At 45.6% G+C, this 23865-nt stretch overlaps 2 protein-coding genes across 6 annotated transcripts; both read left to right on the top strand.

Moving 5' to 3' along the window:
* The first annotated feature begins 88 nt into the window (after nt 1-88).
* On the top strand, nt 89-18195 carry dapk1 (death-associated protein kinase 1). Of its 4 annotated transcripts, XM_061279028.1 has the most exons (27): nt 89-249; nt 640-905; nt 5763-5984; nt 6684-6822; nt 6912-7041; nt 7118-7166; nt 7242-7268; nt 7951-8103; nt 8501-8546; nt 8690-8779; nt 8878-8970; nt 9095-9313; nt 9894-9992; nt 10123-10221; nt 10299-10496; nt 10716-10913; nt 11112-11210; nt 11299-11376; nt 11787-12006; nt 12234-12434; nt 12574-12771; nt 12840-12978; nt 13163-13283; nt 13395-13583; nt 13670-14167; nt 14655-14996; nt 15121-18195. In XM_061279028.1, the coding sequence occupies exons 2-27, from the start codon at nt 844-846 to the stop codon at nt 15574-15576; spliced, it is 4365 nt and encodes a 1454-aa protein (XP_061135012.1). In that variant the 5' UTR covers nt 89-249; nt 640-843; the 3' UTR covers nt 15577-18195. The 4 variants fall into 4 exon arrangements, with proteins under 4 accessions (XP_061135012.1, XP_061135008.1, XP_061135010.1 ...); XM_061279024.1 differs by having other exon boundaries at nt 7118-7268; XM_061279026.1 differs by having other exon boundaries at nt 708-905; nt 7118-7268.
* Nucleotides 18196-19618: 1423 nt separating this feature from the next.
* ctsla (cathepsin La) lies at nt 19619-23729 on the top strand. Of its 2 annotated transcripts, none has more exons than XM_061279215.1 (8): nt 19619-19766; nt 20840-20970; nt 21269-21391; nt 21463-21621; nt 22549-22773; nt 22880-23048; nt 23163-23280; nt 23351-23729. In XM_061279215.1, exons 1-8 carry the CDS (start codon nt 19634-19636, stop codon nt 23448-23450), a joined length of 1158 nt encoding a protein of 385 aa, XP_061135199.1. In that variant the 5' UTR covers nt 19619-19633; the 3' UTR covers nt 23451-23729. The 2 variants fall into 2 exon arrangements, with proteins under 2 accessions (XP_061135199.1, XP_061135200.1); XM_061279216.1 differs by having other exon boundaries at nt 19672-19770.
* Nucleotides 23730-23865: the final 136 nt, after the last annotated feature.

The raw sequence follows: 23865 nt of genomic DNA on the forward strand, positions 1-23865 counted from the left end.
GATAAATAGCATTATTCTACTAGTAATACGTAAATTAGGTGGAGTTTGAAGCGAAGCCTCGCGTGTATGGGATTCCCACTTTCCCCACTGGCAGTGAATGCAGCACCGACTGCCTTTTGCGTTGTGAACGTCGATTTCCTCCCACGGCGACGTTTTGTCGTCCTCCTCCTCCGTGAGCCGACTACGGGGCGGCTGTACACACTCCAGGTGGAAGACCAACAAAACCGTCGCCTGGACTCGCCTTCTGGGGTAAGACATTCCGCCCCTCCCACTCCAACCACTCCTGTCTTCTTTATCGAAGTGCACCTTATAGCTTCGAGTTCGGCCAAGCTCGGTCATTTCGTTAAATTTCAGAGGAGAATGGAGGTTACCCGAGTGTGTGTTTTGAACGTTATTTCACAATGGTGCCTTTTAGCTAGTGGCTGCAAGAAAGAAGAAGGGGGGGGGGGGTAGGTGTGAAACACCGCGGGTCGGGTCTCCCATAGCTACCGCAAGCTGAAGAGCGGGGTGTACGCCAGTAGCCGCTCATGTGATGTCTTTCTCGGACGCTTTATCACCTCGCACGGACCCTCCCCTCCACAATCCCAAAAGATAATCTTTGGTGTGTGACAACCCCTTTTTTTTTTTTTTCATTTTTAGGAGTCGTGACATTCTTGACAGGTCCGTTTTATCTGATTTGCATTCTTCCACCGGGTTCTCCACTCCAGGCCCGAACATGAGGAGGAGAGTAGCCGGCTTCGAGCGTGCCCTGAACGGCGTGCCCCTGTGACGAGCCCTGCCCTTTCCCTCACCCTCTCCTTCCCCCCAGGAAACACCCAGCACTCGTCCAAGTGCGGGCACAACATGACTGGTTTCAAGCAGGAGAATGTCGAGGACTTTTATGAGATTGGAGACGAGCTGGGCAGGTGAGTCGTGCAGTTTCACTTCAAAATTGTCTTTGCACCTATTCCCCCCACTACCATGACCCATGCAAAATGTATGAAAATTGGGGGGGCAAAAGTATATACCGTGAATTGAATTGAAACGCTAACAATCTGTTTCATCGTCCCAGAATGCGCCAATAAGGTGCTTTATAAGAATAATAATGCTACTATATAGTGTCATGATAAAAAAATATTGTAGTAGCACAATTCAATTTAAAAAAAAAAAAAGAAAACTAGTACCGCTATGTTGCACTAGCACGATTTTTTTCACAACTGCATGACATTTCTGCAACCTTGTGAAATGACTTTGGCAGGAAAACGACATCTTACTCGTAAGGCAAAACTATTGGTCGGCATTTTGATCCTACTTGTAGCATCCGAGAAGCTCCTAGTGCGTGACATTATTATTATTTTTATAATCCTACCTACCACTGTGCCGAGTAATGTTACTAAGTAGTTTATTTTAGTTATGTACTAGTATAAAAAAAATGTGTGTACTCGTTTATGAATCTTAAACCGGATAACAAGGATATGATGTGAATGAGAGGCAGAGGTGATGGATGGCTAATGCCACGCAATGCACCCACTGACCTACATTCAACCCCCTTGTACCCGCGCTGGCATGACTGGTTGGGTGGGGGGATTGAGTCTGCCACTCATCCTCCCCCCAGACTATTGTGTACTGCTACCCAAACCGAGGAGCAGCCATCAACTGGCCAACTAGACAACTTGATCCTCAAAGAGCTGCGATTTTATTCTTGAGAAATGACCACATAAGTCCCATCATATTATTATATCCTTAATCTTTTGAAATAGTTAAAAAAAAAAAAAGGAAAATACTCCAGCTACTCCTTGTGTGATAGTAAGACATAAGATAATATTTATGACTACAAAGTGCCACATCGAAGCCCTTTTTTTTACTCGCAATAAAAGCCGACCTATTAGTAAAGCAAGTGGCGATATTTTAGGACATTAAATGGATTCGACCGCAAGAAAAGAGCAAATTCTTTAATTTGGATAATTAAAAAAAATAAATAAAATGAAACCAGCTTGCATTAATGTTGATTCTTTATATTTATTTGTTTTAGCGTGCGCTCTGTGTTTTTACTTTTTCCTCACGGAAATGAGGGATTTTATACTGGACTCATCTTGTTCTGGATTGTGGCTGGATCCCTGCCAACTGTGCTAGTGGGTAACGGTTGTCACTCAGTGTGTGTGTGCGTGTGTGTGTGTGCGTGTGTGTGTGTGTACATCCCTTGATGGTCAATTCAGACAGTCATTCAAGTGTGGAAAGTGTTTTGCAGTCCTCCACCTTGTATGACGGTGTAGTCCTCACTAAGAGATGTGCGCAATGGTCCACTAATTGATCATTAAGAATTCTTTCCGTAATGGATTGTCGATTCATCGTGTCTAGAAGCAGTGGAGCGCACTGCAGAAATGTTTGGTTGTTGTTTTGAATGCGATGGTCAGCAACAAGAAGTTGAGATGCTGTAACAACGTTGTACATGTGGGCCACCTGACTTTGTCATGAGATCATGAGGGCACATGTCATTTTTATAAGATGAGAGATGGATGAATAGAGCAGCTGGATCCCCCCCCCCCCCCACTCAACCCCTCCTCCTCTGACTTCCTCACTTCCCACCATTACCACCATCACCTCCTCGTCTTCCTCCTCTTCATATGTCAATCTTGCACATTCCGCTTTTTAATCAGAATAATCTTGTTGTCATAGCGATAATATCAACCCAATGCATGAACTGCTATGAGAGCAACCTCCACCAAGCACAAAATGGCGGACGCCGGTGTGTCCGCGTTGTGGAGAGTTGAATGGTTGTGACAGTTTGAGTCTACTCGGTGACCTCGCCGTGACGTTTGCTGGTGTCATGTGTCCCTGATGTGTCTGAAGGCATTCCGCTCAGTCGTCCAGGATGCCAATCGTGCCGCGAAGTACTCGGCATCGACTAACGCAGATAGCTGGAAGGTCGTGAAAACAAAGCGGCATGATTCGCGCTGCCTTTAGGAGGGTGGTGAGGATCTCTTCATGCTATTGAAAAGTGGTGATGCGGTCAATTATAATCATTCCCAATAAGTTTGGAGGTTTGGGATTCAAGGTGCACTATAATTATTTATGATAGATGTACTTCGTTTCACCTTTGGACTTGGGCATATCCGGCTAAAACCTGGCCACCGAAGCCCGTTGCCTGCTTAGCAACATGACATTTGGGAAATATGTTTATTTGAGGCTTTGTTTTAAGGGTTAGGGTTCTCATGGAGGGTGCCAAAATCAGTACTTAAGGCAAAAAAGGAAAAAAAAAACATCGAGCAAATCCTCCTCAGCAGTAGTTAGGGTGAGAAACTCCTCTCGACATCCTGACAGATGTCCGTTTTTTTTTTATTTACACTGCGTTGATAATCCATCAGCCTCTTCCTTCCTCCGAGCAGCCGGCGGTTCCTCTTCTCACTTCTCACTCCCGTTGCCATGGTTACCCTTTCCGCCAGTACACAATGGCGCGGCGGCGGTTGCGTAACTGTTTTGTGGCCCTCACGCGCAGCCGAGTGGGACGGGAACACAGGGAGCCGACCTCCCACGCCGCTCGCTAGCTGCTAATTGCGCACAACGTTCACGTTAGCTTCATCTTGGCCAACCTCATCTTCAACTCTGCGTTAGCAAAAAGTCATCGTTTAGTGGGAAATGGCTGAAGTCAATCAAGTTCATTTTATGAAAAAAATAATGAAACAATTTCATGAGAAAAGTCATCAATTCAAGTCAATTTCTCGGTATAAAATTCTAGATGGTATTATGTTTGAAAATCATTTTGAAAAGGTTTCACTGCAAAAGTAAGTTCAAAATGACGAAATATTTGAAATGACTACTGCAAACAACGCGTGCGTTAGCTTCTATTGACACAGCTGCGGTATTGGCGTTAATGTCACGCGTGACACGATGAAGACATTGCAGAAACCGGTTGACAAAGTTCATGTTCACTGAGGTCCTCATCTCACGTGGCTTTGCAGTATAATAAATCAAAGATTTCAAATCGCAAAGATTGAATTTAAAAAAACAAACAAAAAACACCCTTTGTTTTCAGTTGGTCAGTCAGCTTATTTTTTTGGTACATGTATATTTTTACATATCGTCTAGGTAGAGGCAGTGCTCAAGTGCAGTCCTCGTCTTTTCATCGAATTTTTTTGCTCGTCAGGTCAAGGTATTTAGTTTTGGAAATGTGATGACACTGTAGTGTCACGTTTTGTGTTCGTTTGTGAGGAATTTTGCCCATTAGTCGCTACACTACACAATGTTTATTTTCGAGTAGGGGGAATCCCTCTACACTCGCACAACTCTTGCAATAGACAGAGGGGGGAGGGATTCGTGTAGAACTAACGAGGGAAGAGCCCTTCCATGCAGACGGAGAACAAACAGAGGCGGGGAGGTTGTTTTTCATTAGGCCAGATAGCAGGAAGCCAGATCAAATGTCCTCGCTGCCTTTGTTGTGACTAAAAGCGTCGACAGGCCTTCACGCTTTTGCCAGAGGAGAGCGCAGACGAGACTAGGGGGGAGGGAGGGGGCGGTGGAAGGGGGTATGCTGGGAACAGAACAGGGTGCTGGCCGACTTGGGTTGGGTGTGTTGCATGACTTAACACTGCAGGCTGCCGGTTGTTGATGTCATCGACTCGATTTCGCAGTGAACCTTGCTCGATGATACCTCCAGTATTTTGAAATACGCTAACAGATAATTGTCGATTTATAGGGTGGGTCCGATGCACCCCAGTTAGTCCCAACTACTGGTCGGATTTACCCGGAGAGTAAACCCTACCAGGCCTCGTTGCTAACCAAAACAGTAGCACACTCGCCAACCACCTTTGACCCCCACCACATGTTCGCCTTTTGAAAAGAACTCGCTTGACATAAATAAACAACCGTAACATTAACGGGCCTGATTAAACACAAATAATCCCGCAGGGCACACGAGCCACACCATCCGCGTTCTCCTCAATTAAAAGCCATCAAGGTTAATCTTTGACCTTAATCCCAGTATTATCCAGCTATACCTTACAGCTCATGTCATGAATATTACTACATCCTAACCAAGAGTCCATATCTCTATGCGTACTCCAGTATGAGATATCAATACACCAGTATGAAACATCCATCCAGCAGTATCAACGATTGATGCCTTATTATCTATCACACATCGATACGCCTGTATTAAATATCAATATGGTCTCAAATATCAATGCCCCAACATCGAGTCACATTACGTTGGTATGACATCAATGCACCGGGATTAAATGACTGTAGTATGAGATTCCCGAGCCGCCATTTTGTCATCACTGCGGAATGCGTTGGCATATTTCGAATAATTCGTCTCACACACTTTGTCCTTCATATTCCAAGCCAATGATAAAACCACACCCTGTCACCGTTTCTCAGTTGTTCTTACACACGTCTATCATCGCGTTTGTCTCAAACGACATCGTTGCCAGTCTCGACCTGCGGCGATTGGCCCAGTTCATTAGCGGTGACAAGCATCGTGACTAGCAACAACACGCGTCGTTCACCTGGAGCATCCCCAGTTTGACTATTTAGTCATTCTTTTTAAACCCTTCAGGGCAGTACACCATGCCCACCTCAGTCGACAGAACACTACGTTCTTATTAGCCTCCATCTTCTCATGAGTCACTTTGCTTTCAGCGATGGCAAATGTTTACCATGTTTACTCTCAGCGCAGATTGCGCCTCACCGAACACACCACACAGGTGGCGTGCCATCGTGGCCGTGTAATTCACATTAAGACACACAGCGTTAAATCGTTAAACTTGTGTTACCTCTCCCGGCAGCGGCCAGTTCGCGGTGGTCCGACGGTGTCGTCAGCGGAGCACGGGCGCCGAGTTCGCCGCCAAGTTCATCAAGAAGCGGCGCAGCAAGTCCAGCCGACGCGGCGTGACGCGGGAGGACATCGAGCGCGAGGTCAACATTCTGAAGGAAATCCAACACCCCAACATCATCACGCTGCACGAGGTCTTCGAGAACAAGGCCGACGTCATCCTCATTCTGGAGCTGTAAGTTGCTGATTTTTTTTTTTTTTTTTTTAAATTGATTCGGAGGAAAAAAAACATCTGTTCAGTATTTATTGTCAATTGTCAGGTTTTTTTATTTATTTTTTTATTCTCCTCGATTTTAATTAGTCTTCACATAGTCATTTTTTTTTTCCTGTTATTGGCTCACAACACGTGGTTAGCTCATGTGTGAGGAGCAAACAATATTGAAATGAAATGTTATCCCCAAAACAAAAGCAAATGAAACCCACAACAAGGTGACTCAAGGCCCGCACTTTCCGGCAGCACCGGTCGGACAACGTTCCTCAACAATGACGACGGCGGCTCACTTACGTCTCTTAACGTATCCTGCTGGTTAATCAGCATTTCTTAATTATGTGTTCAGTTTTTATAAAGCAAAATATTGTAGAGTGCTATTTTTCCCAATGAAAAACCAAGTTATAAATACTTGTGTTGGTCTTTATGGGGGTGGAACAGATTTTTTTTTCTTTTGCCTTAAACAATCCCAACAGCAAACACGCACTAACGTTGAGCCTGTTTACCGTTTTCATATTGATGCGTTCGATCGGCTCGGCCGGCGTCGTTGGCAGAGCTCCTTCAATGCTACTTTGACTGCACTCTATTCAGCTTCGTGATGAGATTAGCTACGCTGGCCGGGCTCCATTAAAATAGAGATTGATGGCTTTTTAATTGTCTGTTTAGCGTGGCCGGCGGAGAACTCTTTGACTTCCTGGCGGAGAAAGAGTCGCTGAGCGAAGAGGAAGCCACGCAGTTCCTGAAGCAGATCTTGGATGGAGTTTCCTACCTGCACTCCAAACGCATCGCTCACTTTGACCTCAAGGTAACCGAGCCACACCCCCAAGCACCGTTTTTTTTCTGGATGCTAATAGTACAAGTTAATTCTTTTAAATGATTGTCTTGCCTTTTCAGCCGGAGAACATCATGCTGCTGAGCCGCTCGATGCCTCACCCGCGCATCAAGCTTATTGACTTTGGCCTGGCGCACAAGATCGATTTTGGAAACGACTTCAAAAACATTTTCGGAACGCCCGAGTTTGTCGGTCGGTATCCGTCCGGCACGAGTCCTCGTGCGTCTCGTTGCTTTTATTTTAAATGTCGGTATTTGACCCTTTTCAGCTCCTGAGGTGGTGAACTACGAACCGCTGGGTTTGGAGGCGGACATGTGGTACGTACGAAAACACATCCGCAGTTCAGCCAACTCTGCTGACAGAAGTAAAGCCTTTTGTCTTTGTCTCTGCAGGAGTGTTGGTGTGATCACGTACATTCTGTAAGTAAAGTGGTGCACAATGATGACTTTGAAATATGATGGCTATAAAGCAGAGATTTGTGAGACAAGGAGATGTGCTGCTACCAACCCCAAAAAAATCCTCAATATAGGATGACCGTGTTTAGTGAACTGCGATAGCGCCGGGGAACGTTGGATTGTTATGATTGTAAAAAAAATGTTGTCGGCGTCACGACAGCATGGTTTTGTCTTGGAGCTGGGCCTCCATGTCAGCTGCAGCTGTCTCGCGAGCAGTCAGCGGCTGCTATTGACCAGCTGGAGAGGCTTCAGGCACACTTTAGTCTCACTTTCTGGCTTTTGGCTTAATTCCCAATTGGAAAGGGTTTTGACATTTGCATGTCATAAAATGACCCCCACCCCGATAAAATGAAAACATTTGGCTGCTTCTTCTGATGTCCACCTGGAAACATATATACAAAACAAAAACTCCACAACCAAGTGGCTCAGTAAGTAGTGGCTTGTAATTCTGCCTGTGTGTGTTGTCAGCTTTTCTGTCGAAACGTGGTTGCTGCACCCTTTGTGTGCAAATGACCGTCATTTAAAGTGACAAAATGCTGGTTTTATTAGCTCATTTAACCAGTCTTGAATAGTGACTTAGCATACTTTGAGGAAGTAATGACGTAAGATTAAAATGCCGAGTCTCTTTTGGCCCCGGTGTGATCAGACTGAGCGGCGCTTCGCCTTTCCTGGGCGACAACAAGCAGGAGACGCTGGCCAACGTGTCGGCCGTGGATTACACTTTTGACGACGACTTCTTTGGCGGCACCAGCGTCCTGGCCAAAGACTTCATCGCCAGACTCCTCGTCAAAGACCCCAAGTACGTACTCGGGACCCGCATTCAATCAGACAAATACATTCTCCTATTATAATGATTTCTTTTTTTAATTATCGGGATGAAATCAAATAAAGTATGTGGCATTCAAATTTGAATTGCATTATAAATGAGCATTTTTATGTATTTGTATTTCATTACTATCAAATACAAAATAGATTTATGAGTCATATTTTCACAACACTAATTGTGGCATTTCCACAAGAAAATATGATTTCAAATCAAATAAGAGATTCTTTTTCAACTTGCAAAAGTTATGTCAAAAGAGTATTCATACCTAAGAGTCCTATATTTCGTGACAAAAGTAAAATGTTAATTTGATTTGAAAATTTAGTGTAAATCATTAGATTAGAATCATAATGATTGTGTGTTGTCTTGCCAGAAAGAGGATGAGCATTCAGGACAGCCTTCAGCACCCCTGGATCAAGGTTGCATTCACTCCACCACACTTAACATCCATCCATCCATCCATCCATCCATCCATCCGTCCGTCCGTCCGTCCGTCCAATCAATGTAGTCAAACCTGAAGGAAGCAATCAACACGTTTTTTTTTTTTTTCCCTCCCAACCAGCCCAAAGACACACAACAAGCGCTCAGCAGAAAAGAGTCTGCAGTCAACATGGAAAAGTTCAAAAAGTTTGCAGCGAGAAGAAAATGGAAAGTAAGTCTGGACGTCACGTCCTCATTTCATCTCTGTTGCTAACCAACACAGCAGGCCCCCGTTGAGTAAATCCTGCTCTCTGCTTTGTGTTTTTGCAGCAATCTGTACGCCTCATCTCCCTGTGCAACCGCCTGTCACGCTCCTTCCTGTCCCGAAGCAACATGAGCGTGGCGCGCAGTGACGACACATTGGTAACGCACGTGCTCGCACGCACAACACGGCAGCTCAATGAGTCTTAATGAACCGGAGCCTCGCGCTTAAGTACAGCTGGAGTACCGTGTTTTGTTCAGGATTGCGTGCTGTGCGTTTTCCCAGGATGAGGAAGACTCGTTTGTGATGAAGGCCATCGTCCACGCCATCAACGACGACAACGTTCCGGGCTTGCGCCATCTGCTGGGCTCGTTGAACAGCTACGACGTCAACCAGCCCAACAGGCACGGCACGCCGCCGCTGCTCATCGCCGCCGGCTGCGGCAACGTCGACATCATCCAGCTGCTCGTGAGGAAAGGAGCCCTCATTCAAGCCCACGACAAGGTAACTCACGAGCATATATTATCTGGATATTTGCAGCATATATATTTTAGAGGTTGGTGTATATTTACTTGATTGTTAATTGGATATTTACTCATTTTATAATGATTGTGAATGACTTGATTGTTAATTGGATATTTACTCATTTTATAATGATTGTGAATGATCATTTTATGTCTATTTTATTTTCTGCATGTGTGTGTGCATTTATTTTCCCATTATAAAAATGTTTGTGTCATGATTGTTTTATTTTTTATTTTTATTTTATCTATTTGTATTTTCATTCTTTCAATTAATTGTATTTAGCAAATCGGCCTTAATACATTTTTCTATCATTAATTTCGTAATAAAAATGATTTCTGTGATTTTGATTTTTTACTCTAGAAACCTTAGATTTTTTTATTTAACATTTATCTTTCTACAATTTTTTTCAGTTTTTTAATATTGATTTGATGTTTAAGAGAAAATGTCTAAAATATATATTTTTTCATTTCTTTGTTTAGTACTCTACAATGTTTTAGTACCTTTATATTTAATCCCATTTGCTATTTAACCAACAATTTTTGCGTGCGTGTTCCTTTAGAGTGGCGCCAACGCCATCTATTATGCAGCGAGACACGGCCACGTGGACACTCTCAAATTCCTCCATGCCAACAAATGTCCTCTGGATGTACAAGATAAGGTCACAAATTAATAGTGCATAAAATTCCCTCATACTACATCAACTTTGTTCTTTTATGATGACTTTACTCAGGTACCTCAAAAAAGGGTCACGATTGGAACTAAACGGTCATTTGCGTTTTGTGTCGCAGTCTGGAGAAACAGCTCTCCACGTGGCGGCCCGCTACGGCAACGTGGACGTGGTCAGCTACCTGTGCAGCATCCGGGCCAACCCGGACCTCAACGACAGGGTGAGCTCACTCATTCCGACACCCCGCTCCAAAAATAAATATGAAATATTTTTGAACGCCCGTCTCCCCTCGTCCAGGAGCAAGAGACGGCTCTGCACTGCGCCGCCTGGCACGGCTACTCGGCCGTGGCGCGGGCGCTCTGCCGGGCCGGCTGCCGCGTGGACGCCAAGAACCGCGAGGGCGAGAGCGCCCTGCTCACAGCGTCCGCCCGTGGCTTCGTGGACATCGTGGAGTGCCTGGCGGAGCACGACGCCGACCTGGAGACTGTCGACAAGGTTGGACTTTTTTTCCTCACATTTTTATGTCTGAATAAAGCTCTGGTACTGTTCAATCCAATCAGCATTGTTCCTGAAATGATGGCGTGGTTTTCTCAGTTGGTAAAGTTTTTCCGAGTTTTACTTTTGAAGAAAATAATGGCGTAGAAGAAATGGTGGATGAACGTCAAAGGCCATGGTGAATAATTCGTCAAAACTTCACACATGATCTTCCTCCAGGACGGCCACACGGCCCTCCACTTGGCCGTGCGGCGATCCCAGCTTGAGGTGGTCCGCTGCCTGCTGGCGCGTGGCTGTCAGCTGGACCGCCAGGATCGCCATGGAAACACACCGCTGCACATCGCCTGCAAGGACGGAAACCTGCCCGTCGTCGTGGCGCTCTGCAGCGCCCGAGCCGTCCTTGACATCCCTAATAAGGTAACCATTTTGGTTAAAGGGACCATGAAATTAGCTGGCGGCTAATGTTAGCAATTTTGCACTCATCTCCTGACTAGACTTAATCGGCTCCACATACAATAACGATACTCGGAAATACCTGTTCATTTGTAGCCAGACTTCAGTGTTGCCATTTATCCCACGCAAATGAATGACGTCTTATGTTTTTTGACCGACTAGTATGGCCGGACACCTCTCCACTTGGCTGCCAGCAACTGTGGTCTGGAAGTGGTGCGTCACCTCTGCCTGTCTGGAGCCAACACGGAGGCCGTCACCAACGTAAATTGACTCAAGGCACCATTGCACAAAACAAAAGATGATATTATGTCTTTTATGCTTCGATGCATGTATGATTTTTTTTTTTTAGGATGGAAAGACTGCTGAGGATTTGGCTTCAGATGAGCAACATGACAATATAGTGGCCTTGTTGGGAAAGCTTAAAAAGGTGAAAAGGGCTCGAGTGTGATTGACATTTATCGTTTCATTGAAAGCCTTACGGCAGCGGGAGTACTCTGGTGGGAGTGCCGAGGGCTCTCAGCTGCCCACAGCGGCACTCATTCATGGACCACCTCTTGTCACATGACTCATCCACTACATTTGCAAGGAAAACATGGCAGCACTTGAACTGAATATTTAAATGCAAGCCCAAGGGCCTTTTATAAAATGGAATAGCGGGACAAATTCGACCCAGTTGCGTTCCACCCTCAGAGTTAGCGCCAAATTCGTGGCAAACCCCCGCGTTTGGCAAAAGTCGGCATTTTCCACCCTAAGTCCGAGGTCTCTTGTCAGTTATGGCTCTGATATGTTTATTGTTTATAGCAAGCATGTTGTTGAGTGTTTTGCATCTCGCTGCAGGACAACCACAAAATAGCCTTCATCCAGCAGTTGCGGCCCACGCAGACGGCGCAGGCACGCATCAAGCTCAAGCTTTTCGGCCACCAGGGGGCAGGCAAGAGCACGCTGCTGGAGTCGCTCAAGTGCGGCATCCTGCGAAGTTTTTTCCGTCGCCGCCGGACCACCCGCATGAGCAACGCGGCACGACACCCCAATTCTCCGGTCAACTCCAAACCCGCCGGTAAATTACGGGGCTCCCGCATGGTTGATTTCAAGTTTTGCTGACTTTTTTGCGGACGTTGTCGAGGCAAACTGGTTTCACGGGCTGAATTTTCCAGATTAGAACTTGCTGTTTAAATGTCAGAATGGACACATTGACAAATGACAAACTTTGGCCTTTTGTGCATTGTTTCTCCTTTTTTGGGGGGTCCCAGTCATGACTCATACCCACCAAATTTGCTGTTGCAGTGTCGGTGAGCATCTCCAACTTGTATCCGGGCTGCGAGAACGTGAGCGTGCGCAGTCGCAGCATGATGTTCGAGCCCAGCCTGACCAAAGGCGTGCTGGAGGTGTTCTCGCCTGTGCACGGCGGCCTCTCCCCCGCTACTGCCGCCACCGCCGACGAGCAGGCCACCAGGGCTGTCGACATCCAGCACGCCAACATCCATGGTGAGTTGCTCTGCGTTTCAGGAAACAGTTTGGGCTTAAAATTGGTTCACTGATATGTATGTATTCCTTTTTTATTGGATTTTTTCATTTTTCTGTGTATGGCAGATTTTCATTGGTGCACCACATTGCCTTTTTGCAGGAGTAGGAGATTTCAGCGTATGGGAGTTTTCCGGCAACCCCGTCTACTACTGCGCCTACGACTACTTTGCGGCCAACGACCCCACGGCGGTCCACGTTGTGGTCTTCAGTCTGGAGGAGCCGTACGAGAGCCAGCTGAGCCACGTCAGCTACTGGCTCAACATGCTGAAGGCGCTCACGCCGCCGCACCCCCACATCCGTGAGTCTCTCCGGTCCTGCCGCCATTTCGGAGGGCGCTCGGTGGAGTGACGCTTTCGCCGCTCGCAGTGTTCGGCGGCAGGGTCCAGCAGCCTCTGGTGGTGGTGCTGGTGGGCACGCACGCGGACCTGGCGGACGTTCCCCGAAGTTTCTCCGGAGAGTTCAGCTACAATAAAGAAAGAGCGCTCCTTAAGGAAGTCAGGAGCAGGTCAGCTATTTGCTTTATTATTATTGTATTTTTATTTATTTTATACTTTTTTTTTTCAATTTTATTTGTTTATTCATTTATGTATTCATTCGTTTATTTATTTAAAAATTCATGACATCATAAAACAAATAAATGGGTAATCTATATTATTAATAATGTATTATTTGTCACTGTTGCGTTTGAGGTTTGGAAACGACCTGCAGATCAGTGACAAGTTGTTTGTGATGGACGCCGGCGCCTCCAACTCCAAAGACGTCAAGCTTCTCAAGAATCATCTGCAGGAGCTGCGGTCGCACATCATCTCTGTGAGTCCACGCACGCACACATACACACACACACGCGCAGAAAGTAAATAAATGCGACGCAGCCTTGAGACTTTCTTCTGACATGCACACATGTGACTTCCGTGCGCGCAGAGCTGCGGTGGCATGACGCTGCTGTCGGAGCGTCTGCTGGCGGCGCTGCCCGCCTGGCGCAAGCTGAGCGGACCCAACCAGCTGACATCGTGGCAGCAGTTTGTCAGTGACGTCCAGGAGAACATCAACCCGCTGGTCAGTCAGCAGCACCTCAGAGGCCTGGCGCTTCAGCTGCACAGCATGGGAGAGGTCAGTTGGCCGCCGCTCTTCTTCTTTTTTTTTTTTTTTTTTAAGCTCTCCCTGGTACTCTCAATTGAGTAGAATGTATTGCACAGATCAACATCATGCAAAGTGAAACGGTGCAGGACGTGGTCTTGCTGGAGCCACGCTGGCTGTGCAGTGCTGTTTTGGGCCGCTTGCTGTCCGTGGAGACGCCCAAGGCCATCCACCACTACAGGGGGCGCTACAGGCTGGAGGAAGTGCAAGCCCTGGCTCCCGACAGCGACGTGGAGGAGCTGCTGCAGATCCTGGACGCCATGGACGTGTGCGTCCGGGACGCCGCCGACCCCGCCATGGTGGACGTGCCCGCCCTCATCAAGGCGGGCGGTCTGCGGCGCTCCTGGACGGAGGATGACGCCGAGGGGGATTCCGCCGCCGTCTACGGGGGCGTCCGGCTGGTGCCCGCCGAGCACCTGGCTGCCTTCCCCTGCGGTTTGTTCCACAAGCTGCAGGTCACCCTGTGCCGATGGAGTCGGCAGCAGAAGCCCGAGGACGACGAGGACGACGAGGAAGAGAGAGAGGCCGACATTCATCTGTGGACAGACGGAGCCAAGGTGAGTGGGGCGGCTTGCGGGCTGCACCTCAAATGCCTCAAAAGTTGCAATCTTTAGCAATAATGGATTTTGATTAGGTCTCGCCCGAATCCCAAACCGCCATAACTGTTGTGATTCAGGAATGATTTGCTTTGTCGTGATGGTAAACATGTGAGATAAGAGTTCTGTATGATAACAATGAATGAGCAATTTGGCAGAATTTTTGCAAATAAGGTCTCAATTGAAGAATACTGTCAGTAACTTTGCCTTTCTGACCTTAAGGCTAATAGAAAAATGCAAAATGTCGAAAATGGCTGCTACTCAACAGATACTTAAAACAATCTCTGGAGCCACACATAATATGAGCATACTCAAAACGTGCAGTGCCTTCCTTATCTTCTGCGAAGATCTAATATTACAGTCCAAAGTAGCACGCAAGAAAAGAAGGGTTGTTTTGGGGGTGACAATTGCAATGGATTAATGCCCTGGAATTTCTCCTTATCATAAGGTGAGCCGGTCAGGTGCGGAGGCCATGGTGCTGCTGGTCAACCACGGCCAGGGCGTGGAGATCCAGGTGCGCGGGCACGAGTCTCAAAGGGCCAAGTGCTACGCCCTACTGGACGCCGTGTGCGGCATCGCCGAGAACCTGCTGGCGTCCACGCTGCCGGGCCTGCTGACCGCCAAGTACTACCTCAGCCCCCAGCAGCTCCGCGAGCGACACGCTCCCGTCATGGTCTACCAGCCCAAAGACTTCCTGAGGGCGCAGATGCAGAGGGAAACGTCGCTCACCAACACCATGGGTGGATACAGGGAGAGCTTCAGCGCCATTCTTGCCTTTGGCTGTGCAGAGGTACCAAGTTGCATTCATGTTGGAGAGGTTTTGTGTGATTTCTAACCCTAACCCCCCCCCCCCCCCAACACACACACAAAATATCAGCCATTGAGTATGAATTTAACTGTATTCACGTACGTAGGTGTACCACGGCGGTGTCCTGGGCCCGGACATCCACATCACTGACGTCCCGCTACTAGCTCGCCGCAAGCTGTGCCGCATGCTGGACCCGCCCGACGCCCTGGGGAAGGACTGGTGCCTTCTCGCCATGAACCTCGGCCTCAGCGAGCTGGTGGCGAAGCACAGCGGCAACGGGACGCCGCCTGGCGAGACGCCACCCATTTCCCCGCCCAGCCCGACCGCCGCCCTGCTGCAAGAGTGGAGCGGGCGCCCGGGCAGCACGGTAGGCGTCCTCATGCTCAAGCTGCGGGAGCTAGGCCGAAGGGACGCCGCTGACTTCCTCCTCAAGGCCTCGCCCGTCTTCAGAGTCGACGGGCGGGGGCTGGGCGGCGACGCCAACGGTTACCCTGATGGTTACGCCGCCACCTGCAACGGGGGCACGTCCTACAACTCCATCAGCTCTGTCATTTCCCGCTAACCCCTCCATGCTGCACGCCGCCACATTGCGTGTCAGACTCCAGCGTGAGGGAACTTTAACGTCCGTCATTTGGTTCCCCGATGAATGTTGGTTGCCCCCAAAGAGGAAGTCCAAGCCGCCTTCTTCCCTACCTTGCTGTTTTGCTTGTAAGGTACCAACCAAAACAGGGTCCAAACCCGCCTGGCCACTTTTCGCCTAAATGGATTATCAACTCTGCCTCCGTTTGTAAGGAACCATTTGCCGAGTTCCCAGTGAAGTCATTTCCACCACGGTATCAATTGCGTAGCAGTGTGAAGTTTACCACACAAGACTTGCTTTTGTGTCGAAAGCAATTGTCACTGTCCCAGAAGTTGACCAGGCCTTTGAACTGCAAGTCAAATGGGAGCCCTAAGAGCGGCGGGACGACGGGTGAGAGAAATCGAATTCTGCAACGTCAAGGTTTGAAGTTCATCATTCATTTCTTCCGCCCCTTTGGGTACCTCAAGAGCGCCTTTCACCATCGATGCGGATTGGCGGTGAATGAAACGCACCGGCGAATTTAACAGCGTCTGAGTCGCTGATCACGACCCCTCTTACTCCCCAATGGCCGTGCGCCAGTAAGCTGTTAACTCCTCCGCCAGTGTTGGCAAGGCTTTGAGATTCTGTTTTATTTTTTATTCACCTCCCTTTGCTGCTTCTGTAACCGTTTTTACACCTGTAATGTGGTGGTCATGATCGGATCGCGGCAACACGCCACCTTCGCCGCGCTCTGCGTGAAAGGCACCGACGGACAAATGCTGGATCCGCTGTTACGTCTCGTCTCGGATCAGCGATTGCGTTGACATGATCTCATCGGAAGGTGGCGTGACGCCATCTTGGCTTGGTCCTTTGTGAAAGGCAGTTTAAAGTGAACCAAACAACAAATGTGAACACTGCCTTGTCTGTCCAGTGTATGTATATGTCCGTCTTACACATTTTAGCGTATGTATCGTCGATCGTTTCCGCAGCCAAAGTGATAACCTAATCACCACGCGTTCGTCTCGGCCTTTTCTTCGGTCCCGCCGCAGCATTTTATCCAAGTGCCTTTGCGGCCTTCTACCTCCCCTAAGCACAAATAAGAGCAGGCGTGCCTTGTCCGCACACTACAATTCCGTTTACTAAAAAACCCAAAAGGAATCAAAGTTGAGGTTTTGTTTGGGTCGTCAAAAGTGGATTTTTATGTTGAATGGCTGGAAACACCGTAAAGATATACACCCAATAAACATGTTAAAAATGATAAACAGTTACTAATTTAATCTTCCATCGATGATCTTTTTTTTTTTAAACAATAAAGATAACACTAAAAATAGTTAGATTTTAATGTGGAGCACTTAAAAGGGAATTCAATGTTAAGTTTCTGTTGTATTTGCATAATTGACCCCCCCCCCCCTAAAAACACTTATTGGAGGTTTATCCCCATTTTGTCAAGAATGTTTGGGATAAAAAAAAAAAAAAATTGCAGCACGCATGCTTAGGACTTCTCTGCTCATCGGGTGACATTGATCATGTCCACCTGACTTTGTGTTGATCAGTGAAAATGGTATCTAAGTTTCTGGCAGCTTTATTCATCACTCAAGAGGAAATTCATGGCACACACCAAATGTTGCAAGTTTGGGCCATGTTAAAGTCTGATCGCTGGAATCCCCCCCTAAAATGGGTGCTTTAAACCAAAATGGATGACAATTTGCAAAAGGGGTCCTTTACCAGACTCTTTGATGCGTTGCGTCAAGGTCGACGAGTTCAACAAAACTGGTTGAATGTTTTTAACTTTCTAGAGACGCAACTGAGTGAAATTGGGGAGTTTGAGGGAACCATACTAGAATTTGCAAAATTGTCCAATCCCTTTTTTTTTTAAAGATATGAAATTTGCATGTTATTTTTTTCGCGCAATTCCAGCCAGCTCAACACAAAAAATCAAATTTGATTTGAATCTTCCTCTCAGGAAAACGGCAAATGTAAAGCTGATGTTAGCTGTTAGCCGGTTAGCGCCATAGAGTAACAAAAGTAACCCTTTCCCCGAATTGACGTTTTATACCCCGTGGATTTAGCGTCCTCCATATTATCTTTAAAGTTCTCTACTTTGCCATCAACACACCCTTCATTTTTCTTTTAGTTTCCTCGTTTGCCCATGTAAACGAGCCAAAAGCTGCTAAATGTTACATGTTGACCATGTTTCTAAAAAGTCTATTTTGATCCAGTCCTTCCACTTTGTCATAATCTTTTGCTTGATTTTTTTTTTCTCTTACTTTTTTGTCACTTTGTTTGTTATGCTAATTGAATGTATGAGGGGGAAAAGAAAACACACTGAGGTTCATTATTTTTGTGTAAATGTTGCCAATGTTGTGTGGCTTTAAACATACCATGGCCTTGTCCAATATCACACCCAGTATGAACCGAAAAGGATCAATGTTTTGTTTTTATTTTTCTACGTAATAACATCATTGTCTCTGACCAAAACAGAAAATAATTTTAAAAAGCTTCTAAGATTTTTTTTTTCTATGTCCGCTCTATTTATGTTCAGTTCGTTCAGCATGTTCTCAGTTCTTTATAGTGTGATATTTTTTTTATAAACAATAATTAAAAAACTTTTCTGAATGTTAATTTTATATGCTTGTTCTTTCATGGTTTTTTTTGTGATAAATTGAAGGACAAATGAACAAAAAGGAAACTTGAGCATTACATTGAACTACTTTTTAAGCGAGATTTGTTTTTATTTTTTTACTGTTAGCAACAGCGGAACGCTTGCCAGGCGGCACTGTTGTTTAACAGGAAGCAATCATCGCAAAACAAAACTACCACATTATACAGTATTAGGAAATTGTTTATTTTGACTCCTTAGCATTGATTAAGTTGAGTGGTAGTCTTTAGTGCCACAAGTGTATGTAGACGTGGTCTACTGACCTTTAACCTGATAACCTAATCAGCTGACTTGTGAAGAATGTACTGAATGAACAAAAAAAAAGAAACATGTTTAGTCGGCATAACTTAAAGAAGAAAAAAACGATTTCCTGTTGTTGGCTTTCTTTACATGAGCGTGCTGTCCAGACTTGCTCAGTCATCAGGCGATCACTCTAACATGGGGATCTCTTTTTTTTTTTTTTTTTTTTTTTTTTTTTTTTTACCAGTACAAAAAAAACCATTAAAATAAGAGTAAATCAGTGCAATCTGATTATTTCTCAACATAGTTTCTCTTTAAACTGATTGGCTGAAAAGTTTCAGATAAAAGTTTAAAATAAAAATATCTACCAATTGCTATTACTAATTGCTATAATTTTTTACAATCTCTACAATAATCAGATCTAAAGTCGCTAAATTCAGATAGAGCAAGAGCACTTTTTTAACCATATTTTTGTGAAACTACAAAAAATAACCATAAATCTCTCTAATAAATTCATGTGGGGTTTAAAAAAAAAAAAAAGTGTTATCCCAGTGCTTGTTTGCAATCTCTATGCTAAGGTTAATGATATTTTTAAATGAATAAATAATACCAACATTTAAATATCGTTTTAAAATGTCATTCCACGTGTTTTCAACCTTCAACTCAGATAACGTAGCTAATCAAGAAAACAAAAAGAGTGACTTCCCAAATGGGTCGATAATCAAGCAAGATGTTGTTGTGACGGGCGTTCAAAGTCCACATACTTGAACCTACTTTCCTATTCTTTACGATAACACATGAAATGTCTTTAGTTTTGTTTACTTTTAATTATTGACTATTATTTATCTTCCCTGATATTTGCTCAAGCGGGGCAAGCAAGCGGTGCTGATAAAGAGTGCACACTACTGTTTTGCCCAAACGTGTCATTATCACATAAAGTAAAAAAAAAAAAAAGACGCAGGGGAACGAATGAAATAGCATTTACGGACAATCTCGTATGCATCATTCGTGGTATTACGAAACGGTTTGAATTGATGTCATTTTAAGGGGCGAGTCGTCGTTGACGTTGTTGTTTTTCGTCGCTTCATTCCAATGAGGAATCACGTGCATCTGAGATGACGTCACCCAAAGGCCCACCCCCCGAGTAAGAACAAACAGGTAATGGGCCAATCAGACACCTCGGTGGGCGGGAGGTTGACTGCCACTCAAATCCTTTATAAGTTTGTGTGGCCCAACTGCAGTAGGATATTTCCCCCCCTTTCCCGTTTATCCGCATCGTCTCTACAGGCTGCCAGTAAGTATTAATTTCTTTTTTTAAATTCAATGTTAAGCGTTGCTTACTATTTGTGACTAATGTTCATCCTGATTCATGCCTTTAATTTCTAAATATAATCTTGTAGGGGGATTTGTCGCACAGCTATAATAGCGTGGAGACACGAAGTACATTGGAGAAAGGCGTATTTAAGTATAGATTAGGTTAGAATTTGGATTTCCAAATCAAATATATCGACGTTTTGATCAGGGTTCGATAGTTTCGGTAGTCACCTTCGATTCGGCTTGCCTTTTACAGGCCTCTCGGCTCAAACAAAAGACAACAACCGGCATTTACCAGTTTGTTATACAATTTGAATGGGTGCGAAAGAGCGTAAATATGGCGAGAAAATATGTTTATGGTTTGCATTATTTCGTTCAAATTGATCTTTTTCCACGACATATGGACGGGAGTTTTTAATGGCTTACTTTCTTGGCTCGCCTTCGCAGATCCCGTGACTAGGTGGAGAAAAAAAAAACAGGGAAGAAAAGAGAAAAGAAAAAAACTATCCCAGCCAGTTTCGCAATTACCATTGTTCAAATTATTTTAAAAAGCTACATTAACATAATTTGATAGAAACTGTTTTGTATGATACAGCACGATTCGAATAATAAGAGTGTTTGAGGGGATGTTGTTGTTCGAGTTTGTTTATGTACGGGAAGCTCAACGCTGGGTTTCGTATTACTCAGTCAGTGGACAATTTATTAGGTACACTTACTGCCCCACCAGTAATAATCATTTCAATAATAATAACAAAGGTTATTATGCGATCTGTTGTTTTATTAATATTTCTAACAAATACATTATATAGAGTCCAAAGATCCAACGCCTAATATTACAAAATCTCTGTTAATATATTTTGTCATTTAAGTTGGAAAATGTTTATTGCGGTTGTAAGGAGATTTTATTTTGAAGAACAATTATAATTATTGATTAAGCAGTGCACGTGTTAAATGAAGCCGTCACCGAGTTGCGCGAGAATGCCAAAAGGTGTCAGGGTGATGACGTCTTTGTATCTTCGAATATTTATATCTTCTTTTTTTTGTTATTGGTAGCCACCAACATGTTGCCTCTCATCGCGTTGGCTTTGTGCCTGAGCGCCGCCGCCTCGGCCCCCTCCCTGGACCCTCAGCTGGACCAGCACTGGGACCTGTGGAAGAGCTGGCACTCCAAGGAGTACCACCAGGTACCACGAGGAAATGAAAGAATTCGGCCCCATTATAGCATGTGTGAACGTTTCCCCAGCAGTCGCGTCTTCCGCAAAATGCATTGTCTTTATTATTCCACCCACTTTTTGTACTTTCAAATTGCTGAGTTAGTCAACCTTCCGAATATTCACAAAATCCAAGACAAGCCGGTTATCCTCCCCCGCCCCCCCCCCCCCCTCCCTTTCATACAATAGCAAATAAATCCAAAAAAGCCTCCATTTTGGAATCTTCACGCTCTGCTTTGTTGAGACACGCCTGTCGATGTCGTCGTTGCAGAAGGAGGAAGGCTGGAGGAGGATGGTGTGGGAGAAGAACTTGAGGAAGATTGAGCTGCACAATCTGGAACACTCCATGGGCAAGCACACTTACAGCCTAGGCATGAACCACTTTGGAGACATGGTACGCGGCGGAGCCGGCCGACGAACAGCTCATCGCGGGCGCCTTCTTAACTCTGCCGCGCTTGTCTTCAGACTCACGAGGAGTTCCGGCAGATCATGAACGGCTACAAGCGCAGCAACAAGGTGCAGAGGAAGGTCAAAGGAGCTCTCTTCATGGAGCCCAACTTCTTGGAGGCGCCACGCTCGGTGGACTGGAGAGACCAGGGCTACGTCACCCCCGTCAAGGACCAGGTAACCTCGTCCGCACACAGACTAGTCCAGGCTTTTGCCAAGATGGAGTTGGGAAATAAGGCTAGAAACTCCCAATCAATGGGGGAAAATGGCTTTGCGGGTTCTGAACTTCTCTTGCATTATGCCGCCTCAATTTGAGTCATGTATCTATTTGACTGCAATTGTGAGCTAAATGGCTTAGCTGCCTGAATCAATCAAAGGTGTTTACAAATAGTGCCAATATTTTGTGAATGAATCCCGCCATTAAACATTCATTCATAAAAGATAAAATGTTGCTGTTATGCTGAGTGCGATTTTTAATATTTTGGTGACCATCCTAAAAAGTAAAAAAATATCGAACAAATGACTATAATACGTTTTAACGTTGACTTTACATAGTGGCTCTGTTTCTAATAATTGGGTGACCTTTTATTGGCTATCTGGGAGTCCCCTTACCAAATGTTTGAACCATAAACAAGACCAAATAGTCTCAATATTTTTATGATTTTTTTTTCCACCTCAAAGTAATTGACCTTAAATAAAACCAAATTGTCAATATTTTCATGTGATTGCACCTCAAAGTAATTAAACAAGTGTTTGTGAGGCAACTGCAGTGTAATGGAGTCATATTTAGCTCAGCGTGAAAGATAAGATGTCTGCCATAGCGGTGGACTTTGGTTATCTGCATTGTGCACTCGCCCCAGCTCCCTCCCCTCCTTGTTGCCATATAATGTCCGTCCACATATAACCACAAACTTGTCCTTGTGCTGTAGTGCTAATGCGCTACTCGCACACACCACTTGCACACATTCAACACCTTTTTTAAATTTTCGCATAAGCACATTCTCTCCTGCTTGAAGTTTGGGGAAAACCTCCGAGAGGCTACCTACAGAGGGTTTTTGATCCTCCCGGGTTCCCGTATTGACGCGTGTACATGTGTGCATTCAGGGTCAATGCGGGTCGTGCTGGGCCTTCAGCACCACAGGGGCCCTGGAGGGTCAGCACTTCCGCAAGACGGGCAATCTGGTGTCTCTGAGCGAGCAGAACCTGGTGGACTGCTCGCGGCCCGAAGGCAACGAGGGCTGCAACGGAGGCCTGATGGACCAGGCCTTCCAGTACATCAAGGACAACGACGGCCTGGACTCGGAGCAGGCCTATCCCTACATGGGCACCGTACGTCCCGACATAAAGTCCAAATGCATTCAATTGAACTGGTTTAGTAGTGTTTGTTGTGGTCGTCGCCACGGTAACCGAGGCCGCTCATCTTCCCCTCCCGCAGGACGACCAGCCATGCCGCTACGACCCCAAGTTCAACTCTGCCAACGACACGGGCTTCATGGATGTGCCGAGCGGCAAGGAGCACGCGCTCATGAAGGCCGTGGCCTCCGTGGGGCCCGTCTCCGTGGCAATCGACGCCGGACACGAGTCCTTCCAGTTCTACCAGTCAGGTCGGTGCTTGCCTTTCGAGAAATTTGGAGACAAAAGTTTCTTTTGAATTTAGAATGTTTAAAAAAAAAGAATAATTTGGGACTCTTTCTTTTCGGTGGTTGGCTGTGATTTAGGCATCTACTTTGAGAAGGAGTGCAGCAGCGAGGAGTTGGACCACGGCGTGCTGGTGGTGGGTTACGGCTACGAGGGTGAAGATGTGGACGGCAGGAAGTACTGGATCGTCAAAAACAGGTGGGTGCTGAAACGCTACCGTCTTTGTTATGAGCGAGACGTCGCTAACCCGTTTGTATTAATTCTGCAGCTGGAGCGAGAAGTGGGGGGACAAAGGTTACATCTACATGGCCAAGGATCGCAAGAACCACTGCGGCATCGCCACCGCTGCCAGCTACCCACTGGTCTGATGACAACCACCGCCATAGCCACCGTTTAGTTTTTGGGTTGTTTTTTTTTCCAATTTTTAAATGCAAAGTGGAATTCAAGCATTTTGATTTTAGTCAACAAATGAGTGTTTTTAAGGAAACGCTGCTAATTTCAAGCCAATTTGTATTGAACAAATGTTGTCTTTTATTCCTTGTACTTGTACATATGATGCTCAGTGAGTGGGGAAATGCTGATTCTTCTAAATGTCTGTTTTTTTCTAATGTTTCGTTTAATGTCGACCATTAAAGGTGTGACACACATTTGTTTTATGCATTTTCTTCAAATATTGAGATTCTCATCTGGGCAAATTGAAGATTTTTTTTTTTTACATTGGCCAGTTAACCAGTAAAAAGGTTTTTGTTTGACTTTTCAGAAAAAATGCTCTAAGAATATCTT

Source organism: Syngnathus typhle, linkage group LG5 (genome assembly GCF_033458585.1).
Source record: "Syngnathus typhle isolate RoL2023-S1 ecotype Sweden linkage group LG5, RoL_Styp_1.0, whole genome shotgun sequence".
NCBI lineage: Eukaryota > Metazoa > Chordata > Actinopteri > Syngnathiformes > Syngnathidae > Syngnathus > Syngnathus typhle.

What these genes read in the sequence shown, in the direction of transcription:
- dapk1 (XM_061279024.1), top strand. Translation starts at nt 844, where the DNA reads ATGACTGGTTTCAAGCAGGAGAATGTCGAGGACTTTTATGAGATTGGA. An exon ending in GTCATCCTCATTCTGGAGCT is followed by an intron (nt 5,985 to 6,683) that starts GTAAGTTGCTGA and finishes TTGTCTGTTTAG; the next exon opens with CGTGGCCGGCGGAGAACTCT. An exon ending in ACACGGAGGCCGTCACCAAC is followed by an intron (nt 11,211 to 11,298) that starts GTAAATTGACTC and finishes TTTTTTTTTTAG; the next exon opens with GATGGAAAGACTGCTGAGGA.
- ctsla (XM_061279215.1), top strand. Translation starts at nt 19,634, where the DNA reads ATGGGCCAATCAGACACCTCGGTGGGCGGGAGGTTGACTGCCACTCAA. An exon ending in ACTCCAAGGAGTACCACCAG is followed by an intron (nt 20,971 to 21,268) that starts GTACCACGAGGA and finishes TCGTCGTTGCAG; the next exon opens with AAGGAGGAAGGCTGGAGGAG. An exon ending in CTTCCAGTTCTACCAGTCAG is followed by an intron (nt 23,049 to 23,162) that starts GTCGGTGCTTGC and finishes GCTGTGATTTAG; the next exon opens with GCATCTACTTTGAGAAGGAG.